At 37.8% G+C, this 10,255-nt stretch overlaps 1 protein-coding gene across 2 annotated transcripts; it reads left to right on the forward strand.

Annotated features, from left to right (window-relative positions):
* Nucleotides 1–25: 25 nt before the first annotated feature.
* On the forward strand, nucleotides 26–9,996 carry MRPL30 (mitochondrial ribosomal protein L30). Of its 2 annotated transcripts, none has more exons than XM_044263890.1 (6): nucleotides 26–129; nucleotides 4,625–4,702; nucleotides 6,901–6,981; nucleotides 9,278–9,424; nucleotides 9,646–9,719; nucleotides 9,799–9,996. In XM_044263890.1, the coding sequence occupies exons 2-6, from the start codon at nucleotides 4,652–4,654 to the stop codon at nucleotides 9,926–9,928; spliced, it is 483 nt and encodes a 160-aa protein (XP_044119825.1). In that variant the 5' UTR covers nucleotides 26–129; nucleotides 4,625–4,651; the 3' UTR covers nucleotides 9,929–9,996. The 2 variants fall into 2 exon arrangements, with proteins under 2 accessions (XP_044119825.1, XP_044119827.1); XM_044263892.1 differs by lacking the exon at nucleotides 26–129 and adding an exon at nucleotides 292–439.
* The last annotated feature ends 259 nt before the right edge of the window (nucleotides 9,997–10,255 follow it).

The following is a 10,255-nucleotide window of genomic DNA, read 5'->3' on the forward strand; positions in this document are numbered from 1 at the left end:
TTGTATGGCCCGTAAGTGGGCGGGACAAAGCCGGAACTAAAAGTGCGTGTTTTCGCCATCTGTGCGCGCTGTGACGGCTGGGGTTGAGTGTGGCGCTTGCTATTCCTAACACTGTTCACTTTTCACTCGGTGAGTAGGTTCGATTTGAACCAGATTGAGCGGTGGCTGGTGAGAGGAGAATGAGTGGCGGAAAGTTTTGCATTTTTTCTTGGAGTACGTACGTGGGAACGCTATGGAGATGCCGGTTGGTTTTCCTGTTGGATTCTGAGTTTGCGGGTCGCAGGAGCCTAAATGGCCCTGGGCCCATGTACTGTCCCAAGGCCTCGCGAAAAGCCAGTGGTCGACCGGATGCTGTTTCCCAGTTCCCGAGCCCCTCGGTTTGTTGAGCCCGAGGGCCGGGCGGCCTAGGCGCGAGAGCTTAGTGAGGAAGGGGATTCAGGTTGGTTTGAGCAGTTTCTTTGCTTCTGTTTTACTATTTCGGTTTCCCACTGGGGGTCAGCGTAACTTGATTTTTGTTAATAAAGATGAAATCTTACTTAATGCATTTTAGAAGGCAAAAACTTCCAGGGTTGGCAGTTTAAAAATTTACCGTTTTACCAAAAGCTGTAATTTTGCAGCCATGTTTTGATCACCACCTAGCCACAGCGGCCTGTTCTGTGTCTTTTAGCCAGGAGGCGCGGATGGGGAGGAGGACTGCCCATTACTTGGTAGGCATGAGGCATTACAAGAAGAGACATTTATTGCCTTCAGAGATCTCGGTTTATTGAAAGGGATGTTCTGTGTTGTGCATTTTCAGTTGTGTTTCCCCTCCATTTGTCGTTAAATAGATGTTTTTTCATTAAAAAACTATTCAGACATTAACTGGGAGCGGAAAATCGCCTTGATAGCCTTCCCCGCAAGGGTATGTTAACATTTGCTTACTGATAGCCTTCCAGAGATTTTTCTCTATATACACACATTCTTTTTTTTTTTCCTTTTTTTAATGGAAAAGGGATCATACTTCTCATGACGTATGTATTCTTCTTTTGCATCGGTGCAAGAGAAGTTATTGTACAGTAGAAGATGGTATTGTTACTTCAAGGTCCAAGAGTTGTGTGCCTTATTATTAACAATAATCTTTACTTTTTATTAGAACTTATAACTTTTGACTGTTACTCCTTCTGAAGTCGGTGAATTAAACTTAGTTCAACAAAAACCGATTGTGTGCCTAGTCCATGACATGTGCTGTTTTAGGTATATACTTGGGATACCTCTGTGAGGAGACAGGGCAGACCAAAAACAAAATAAAATATAAAAATTATTGTCCTTGTGGAATTGACATGTTTCTGGGTGGAGACAGACAGTAAACAACAAACCTAATAAAGTGTGTTAGAAGAAAAGTGCTATGGAAAGAAAATCAAGAGAAGTAAAAAGTCTGACAATTTGGGGGTCTGTCAAAATATTGAATAATGGAATAAGGGTAGGCCTCACTGAAAAAAGATTTGAGCCAAGAATTGAAGGAACTAAGAGAATTAAGTATGAATATCAGGAGCATTCCAGGAGAAAGAACAGCCTGTCCAAAGGAGCATGGCTGCCTGGCAACTTGGAGGACCTGTAAGGGGGCCAGTGTGTGTATTAATTAAGAGTGATTGGAGATGAAGCCCTAGAGGTGGGGGTTAAGGACTGGCTGTCACTCTCATGCATTAAAGATTTTGGGTATTTAATAAATTAACTTTTTTATTTTAGAATAATTTTAGGTTTATGGGAAAGTTGTGAAGATAGTACAGAGTTCCTATATACCCCACACCTGATTTCCCCTTTTATTAGTATCTTACATTAGTATGGTACATATGTGTTATAATTGATGAATCACTACTGATGGGTCATTAACCAAAGTTCATACTTCGTTCAGATTTCTTAGTGTTTACCAGATGTCCTTTAACTGTTCCAGAATCCCATTTAGGCGTCATGGCTCCTTAGGCTCCTCTTGACTATGGTAGTATCTCACTTTCCTTGTTTTTGGTGACCTTGAGAGTTTTAAGGCACTCAGGTATTTGACGAGGTACTGGTCAAGTATTTTTCACAATGTCCTTCAAATGGAGTTTGATGTTTTTCTCTCAGCCTGGTGTTAGGGGTTTTGGGGAAGAAAACCACAGACAAGAAGTGCCATTCCCATTCCATTGTATCAAGTGTGCATGCTATCAGCTTGACTTTTATAATAGTTGATATTAACTGTGACCACCTGGCAGACATAGTGTTTGTGAGGTTTCTCTAGTAGAATGTTATTTTCCCCCTTTCTATACTGTACTCAGGAAGCAAGTTATTAAGCATAGCTTATACTTAAGAGATGAGTGGTTTTTCTCCACCTTTTTGAGAGGGAAGTATCTGCATAAGTTATTTGAAATTCTCTAAGGGAGATTTGTTCTCTCCCATTAATTTACTTCTTCATTTATATGAGTATGGAAATGGTTATTTTATAGTTTGGATTATAAGCCAATACTTTGTTACTTACTTTGTTGCTCATATTGGTCCAGCTTTAGCCACTGGAAGCTCTTTTCCTATGTCCCTTTGACATGCTCCCATCATTTTGATTTTCTGATTGGTTCCTTTCTAGTGCTACAAGATGCTTGTGTTTTTATATTCCCTGCTGTAGCCCTCCAATCAGCCATTTTTTCTTTCATTAGAGAATGCCAAGATCAGGGTGCTGGGTATGCTCATTGCTACTGGGATGCCATTGCTTTTTGGTCTTTTTAGCTAACAGCTAACCCACGTGTACATACGTGCCTGTGATTATTTCTTTATCCATCACTATATTTAGCTAAACATGAGCTCAAACTCAAATCTGTGTCATTGGATCACATGGATTTATTCTGGCTTTTTCCTCTTGTTTATATGTTACTTCTTAATCCAATGGTGAGAAAGGCTGGCTCACTGGAAGGAAGGTTTTGAGAAAAGGAGTTGACATGATCTGATTTAGGATTTTAATTAGATGATTGCTGCCATGGAGAAGAGATCTTAGGGAAGTTAGAATGGAAGCCAGAAGGCCATTGAGGAGGCTTTTGTTGACATTTAAGTGATAAGAAAAAAAGTAACAAAGTGTGGAGCCAGATGAGTTGGGTTAGTATATTGTTTAACTTGGGAGGAAGAAGTATGGTAAAGTAAATACTTTTTCATAACCTATTTGATTGAAGGGTGGGAGGATTAAATAAGCATCTCTTCTAAGGAAAATTAAGCATCTCTTCTAAGAGCCTTGATACAAAATATATATATAAACAACCAGCCAAGTAGTGGCTGATGATTTGAACTAGATTCTGATTTGAACTAGAAATTGATATGCTGTGTGATAGGGTTTGAGGTCTGAAGTCGGAATGACAGTCAAGATATTTTGATGTACTTCTGAATTCTGAGTTGAGCAGACCATAGCTCTAACCCATTACTTGATTCAGACGTTCAGAAACAAACACTGGGTGCTTACTGTTCATCAGATACTGTGCTAGATACTGAGAGTAGAAAGTGAACAAGACAAAATTCTGCTTTCATGGTTCTAAGGATTTGGTAGTTAACTCTTCTAAAACTGAATACGTAATTAATTTTGAGAGACTGGCTCAGTAGCTAAAAATTTTTCTGAAGTCTGGCTCTTTTAATGGAACACCTTGCATTGATTCCCACAACTTCATTGCTTTGTCCACATCACAGGAAAGACTTGCAGAGCTTGAATGAGTCAGAATCTGGTGGATTCACTGAAATACAGCATTATATCCTATTTTTGGTGTGTTAGAGTATTCTTATTACGGTTTTGTAATAATTTAATGTCTTTGTTATAGTAAAAGCTACCATTTATTGAGGGCTTCTTCTGTGCTAGATACTGTTTTAGGAGTTTAGGATAACTCATTTGCAAGTTAGGTATTATATTCTTTCTTTTGGGAAAAAAGTGAAGCACACAAGTTAAATAACCTATCCAAAATATACATGTACTTCATAAACCTAATCTTCTCTGTTTTCAATATATATCAGTATAGTAGTTGTAGTTATTGTGTCTAAATTAACATGACTTCACATCATAGAAATTTAAGAATAGTTTAAAAATACAAATAAGCAAAAAAGGAAGTTATGGTTTACTTTTTATCAGAAAGGGGTTATGATTTAGTGAAAATGCACTGGACTAGGAACTGGAATTGGGCTCCAGATCATATACTCCTTGGATTGCTGGATGCCCTTGGGTAAATGATTGATTTTCCATTTTCCACACAAGAAGATTGTTCATTCTAGTTCTAGGAGTCAGGATTTCTTAAGTCCCTTCTAGCCCTTCCATTTTCTAATTCTATAACAAAGCATTCTTTGTGCTCATTGTTGAAGAAAATTTTTAAATAATAATAACCTCCTTTACCCATTTTTGTTGAGTCAGCTTAGGTTCTAACTCATCTGGCAAAAATGGGATGTGGTTAATGTATAGTTATTACCTATGGTTTTGCTGAACTCCAAGTAACATATTTATTATAACTTAATTCTTACCTTTATTTTATTAAAATAATAAGATTTCACTGTGAAACTTAAGTCAAGTTTATAATTAACTTGATTTCCAAGTTAATTAACTATCAATTTCCAAGACACATTTGACCCATGGATCTATTTCTGCTTGTCGTAGCCTCAGAAGAAAACCGTCACCACACTCATGGCAGGGATTTTGTGCTCAATAGTTCAGAGACCCCCAGGCAGACTCCAAGTAAGTGTTCAAGTTCTCTCTCTCTCTCTCTCTCTCTTTCTCTTTTTTTTAATTCCTTAAGAACTGTTTCTTTCTCTTTTGTAATTAACAAAACAGGCAAGTTAAACTGCACAAGTTCCTTTTTATATATATATATTTTTTAATGTTGAGAGTCAGTTTTATTTATGATTTATCTGCTGTTTTATCACTAAGGAATTGACATCACAAAAAAAAAAAAAAAAAAGGTCTTTTCCTAGAGAACATGCTGGTAAAAAATGTCCAATGTTGATTTCCCCTTAATCTTTTTAAAAGTTTAAGGGTTTATTGTCTTTAGTTATGAAAACATTATGTTTTCAATCATAGAAAAATAAAAAACTATGGAAGAGCAGAAAGAAGAAATGCACTCTCCAGAAACCATTTATGCTTATATTTTCATGTATTTCCTTCTAGTCTTTCTTACAGAAATTAAGCAGCTCAGCCTAATCTGTTCATGAGGGCCAGAGTCTAGATAGAGGTGTGCTGCTGGCTATAGATAATAGTGTTAGGTGCTTTACATACATTACCTTAACCTTAGGTTAGTGTAAGGACCTATTTAGAAACTGTCCCTGCTCCCCTTCCCCCAGGGGATTTACTTGGAGACAAGTCCCGGAAACCAGCTTCAGGTAACAAAGCCCAGATACAAAGGTGGGTCAGGCCAGATGGAGGCATCCGATCAGTGGGGGATGCGATCAGTGGGGGATGCGTACTGTCTCCCTGGTTACCAAGGAGTATGGGCCCCGCCCTTTGGGCGCCAATCCCAGTCAAGGTGTAATAGGCTGGTTCAAATGTCTACTAGGGTAAATTGTAACTCAGTTGGTCACCTAGCATCACTGTGGAGTTTCCTGTGTGTGTTACAATCTCATCGGCCACCTGTGCGTGGCCAGGCCCGACCGCATGGCCTTTGCCCTTAAAAGCTAGTCTGTGAAACAGAAGGTTCGCCCTCTCTTGTAAGAGGTGCAGCCCTGAACGTTCGGTTAGATTCTTGATGCTTGGCTTGAAATAAAGCTTTGCTTGACCTTCGCCCTGTATCAGTCTCGCTCCTTTAATCATGGACCCATTATTGGGGCATAACAATTACCCTGTGGTGTTAGTTTTATTTCCTTTTGAAATAGCTGAGGCAATTGATTCTCTGAGAGGATCAGTGTCTCATTTCTCACAGATGATAAGCGCAGAATCAGGATTATAAGCCCATATTTTTCCTTTCCATCTCTCATTCACTCCTACTTACTCTTTAATTATGTATGGGTCTCTGCAGGACAGAGAAGGCATGAAGAGAGTGAATATTGCCCATCCAGAGAGTAGTTTCCAGATATGAAGCATCGGCAGTGAATCCTTTCACTTTAGCCAATTGAAAGCAACAGGACTGAAGCTTGCTGAAGGGGGAAAAGAGATAGGAACTAGGAGTGATGACATTATAGGGATTAGAAAGAAAACCATAAACTCATTTCTTTTTACAGAGTATTGTTGAAGATTATTATTCCACATTGTATAGAGCAGGAGTTGGAAACCACCGTCTGCAGGTCGAATTCAGTCCACCACCTACTTCTGTAAATCAGGCTTTATTGGAAGTAGCCACGCCCACTTATTTACATACTATTCCCGGTTGCTTTTGTCCCCCATTAGCGGAGTTGAGACTTGCCAGTGGAAACCATGCAGCCCCAAAGCTGGAAATAAATTCCTGTTTGATCCTTTACAGAAAAATATTGCACCCCTGGTCAGGAAGTCTCTATTTCACTCATAATGTGAGTGAAAGAACATAGGAGAAATGAGAAAAGAGGGGCAAACCAGAAAACAGACTCTTAACTCTAGAGAACAAACTGAAGGTTACTGGAGTGGAGGAGTTGGGCTAAATGGGTGATGGGAATTAAGGAGGACACTTGCCATGTGTACCAGCTGTTGTAAGTGAGGAATCACTAAATTCTACACCTGAAACTAAGAGTACACTATGTTAACAAACTGGAATTTAAATAAAATCTTGGAAAAAAAAACAGAAAATCTGTATGTGCTTTTTGCTTTCTAATGTTAGTGGTAAGATGAATATATTCTTTCAGCTAAGGGGCTGAGATAAATGTTTGATAATTATAGGTTAGGTAAAAACAGATTGTCACCTAAAAATTCATAGGTATGGATTTCTGCACTAGACAGAATTCTTTAAAGAAATGTTTTATATCCTGTTTTAGATGATGGCAAAAGGTATGGAGTCTCTTATTTACGTGGATTGGATTCGTCACAAATTTACCAAGTCAAGAATTCCAGATAAAGTAAGAATAAGGGTTGAGGGAGGGGGGTTAACGTTACTATTTTTTTAAGCATGTGATGTTTTAAAAGGTACCTGCTTTTGTAATATTGAAAAGTTTTATGTTAAGTAATTTGTGGAGGTTGGTGGTAGGGTAGAGTTTAAATAAAACATGGTAGAATTTATCTAAATAATGATTTTTTTTTTCTTTTTAAATGTACTACTGGCCTTTGTAGTAGTAGGTTTTTATCACTCTGGAATCTCTTTATTCCTGCTTATGGTTTTTTGCCTTAATATTTTGTGTTTTCATATTACCATTGTCCTCAGAAAACAGTGAGTCTTCTTCCTGCTCAGACATATGGCTGTGTGTTCACTTCTATATAGAATATTGCAACTTGGGATCTTTGAGTTTTCTCTGCTAGATTTATCTGTACATGCCATTCTTTCGGAAAATACAAGCTACATTGCTTTTCGTGGTTTTTTTTCCTACATTAGCCATATAGAGCCACTTGATTTTCCCAAGTATTCCATGCTCTTTACACTGTTTCTTTCTTTCTTCTCTCCTTCTCTTTGGGATGCCTGCCCCATCCTCTGTCTTCCACCATTCTTCTCACCCTGGGTCTCTTCAAAACACCTAGAAAATCCAAACAAGCAGTAACAACTGAAAAGCATACTTAATCCCACCTACCACAGCTACTGTTAATATCTTCCACATCCTTTTCTGTTTTATATTTTTAAAGATATGAATCATTTCATGTATAATGTTTTTCTAGTTGCTTTCTTCATTTAGCAATATAGTGGGAACCTCTTAGCAGATAAGTTTCTGCAATATTATTTTCATGATTGAATTATATACCCCTTTTTTTGACAGAGAGAGACATAGTGAGCGAGGAAACACAAGCAGGGGGAGTGGAAGGGAGAGAAGCAGGCTTCCTGCTTATCAGGGAACCCAATGCGGGGCTTAATCCCAGGACCCTGGGATTGTGACCTGAGCGGAAGGCAGATGCTTAACGACTGAGCCACCCAGGTGCCCCTGAATTATACGCTTTTTGATTAAAGTGCCATCTTTTGTGCGTGTGATTCCCAGGAGGTATGATTCTTAATCTAGTATCTTTGAAACCTTTACAGGTACCTAAGTGTGTGTGTGTGTGTGTGTATAACATGATTTCTTAGAATCAGTATTTATGTAATGTATCATAAATACAAACCTGTGTATTTTGGTACAGATGAAACAAATCCAAGAACCTACTACAGGGGTGCCTGGGTGAAACAAATCGAAGAACCTACTACAGGGGTGCCTGGGTGGCTTAGTTAAGTGTCTGACTTTGGTTCAGGTCATGATCCTGGGGTCCTGGGGTTTCAGTCCTGTGTCAGGCAGGGGGTCTGCATCTCTTTCCCTCTACCCTTTCTTTCTGCTCATGCTCTCTATCTCTCCTTTTTCTCTCAAATAAATAAAATCTTTTTTAAAAAAAAATCCTGTTACACATGGTTGTATGGATTTTATTTTTTATTATTATTTTTTTGCATAAGAATGTTTTGTGGCCATTTGACAAAGTTAGTAGCTGCTAAGATAGTAGACCTTATTTTAATGGCAGCATTGTATCCTATTGGATACATCATTATTTAGTTGTATCATATTTTGTTCAGTTTTGTTATTGTTAGTTTTAGTTTTATTTAGAATGTATACATTGTAATTCATATAGTTATCCTATGAGGAACATGGATGTGACCTTTAAATTTTTCAGTATTATAAATAGTATTACTGTATACGTCCTTATTCAGTACATTTTATGTACGTAGGGAAGTTTTCCATAGGATAGCTTACTGGAACTTTTTGATTCTTAGAGAATCAGTTCTGTGGACCCATTGCTAATCCTTCATAGGCAATCATTTGTACTCTTCTGGTGCTTTGTACATACTTTTTAATGATCCTCATGTGTTATTGTAAGCTTATCTTTGTTCCCTTGCTTGAATGGGGTAGAGGATGCAGCTGTGCTGAGCTTTTTTAGTGCTAATACAGTCTCCAGGCATTTGAACTTTTTAGTGTCCTTTGATTGCTCCTACTTCGATCTTAAAGCAATCTTTGTGCGATATTTTTTTCAGAGTATGAAATTACTAGACTTTGTCTATCTAAGTAATCAAATGGGTATAAATGTTCAGTTTGAGGCTAGGATTACAGAAAGATTTGGGATGAGATCATTATGTAGTCATTTTTTTTTTTTTTAAGAAAAAAAGATATTTAGACACATAGATACATAGAAGTTGAAATACATACATACATAGAAGTTGAAAATTTACCATTTATAATTTTTCCTTCTTAGGTATTTCAGCCTTCACCTGCAGATCATGAAAAATATGGTGGGGATCCACAGCACCCTCATAAACTGCATATTGTTACCAGAATAAAAAGTACAAAAAGACGTCCATATTGGGAAAAAGATACAATAAAGATGCTTGGACTAGAAAAAGTATGCAACTATTTAAGTCATCTTATGAGAGGTTTAAATTTGCTTTAAAGTTTATAATTCTTAAACTTTAAGGTGTATTTTTACTATTTCTTTTGTTTAAATATATTATTTAGTGTAATTTATTTGAAACTTTGATTTAGACATAATAGGCCTTCATTTTCACATTTTGCTGAAATATGGGACCATCTGTTCTGAATCCAATCCATTTCCTTTCTCTGTAGGCACATACTCCTCAAGTTCACAAGAATATCCCTTCAGTGAATGCAAAACTGAAAGTGGTTAAACATTTGATAAGGTTTGTTCTTTGCTACTTCAGCAATTTTTAAAAAATGTGTTACCTGGTATAATTCTAAAAGCATTTCTTTATGTTATAGGATCAAGCCCCTGAAGTTACCCCAAGGACTTCCAGCAGAGGAGGACATGTCCAACACATGCCTCAAGAGCACTGGGGAATTAGTGCGGTGGCATCTAAACCTCATAGACCAAGAAGCAGTTAAGTCCTAAGGCCAGAGCAGTTTCATACTAAGAAATGTAAATCATTGTGTTCTCATTAAAATATAGTTTAAATACTAGTCCTTTTCACTGGCTAAACATGGTGTGATTCTTCCTTATATAGGCAGAGGACTGTAGTGGAAGGGAGGGGAAACTGAAGGGAAAGAAATCAGGGAGACAACCATGAGACTCTAAACTCTAAGAAACAAATGGAGGGTTGCTGGGAGGGAGCTGGGTAGGGAATGGGGTAACTGGGTGATGGGCATTAAGGGAGGGCATGTGATGTAATGAGCCACTGGTGTTCTATGCAGCTGATGAAGAACTGAACTCTGCATCTGT

Source organism: Neovison vison, chromosome 8, assembly GCF_020171115.1.
Source record: "Neovison vison isolate M4711 chromosome 8, ASM_NN_V1, whole genome shotgun sequence".
Taxonomy (NCBI): Eukaryota; Metazoa; Chordata; class Mammalia; order Carnivora; family Mustelidae; genus Neogale; species Neogale vison.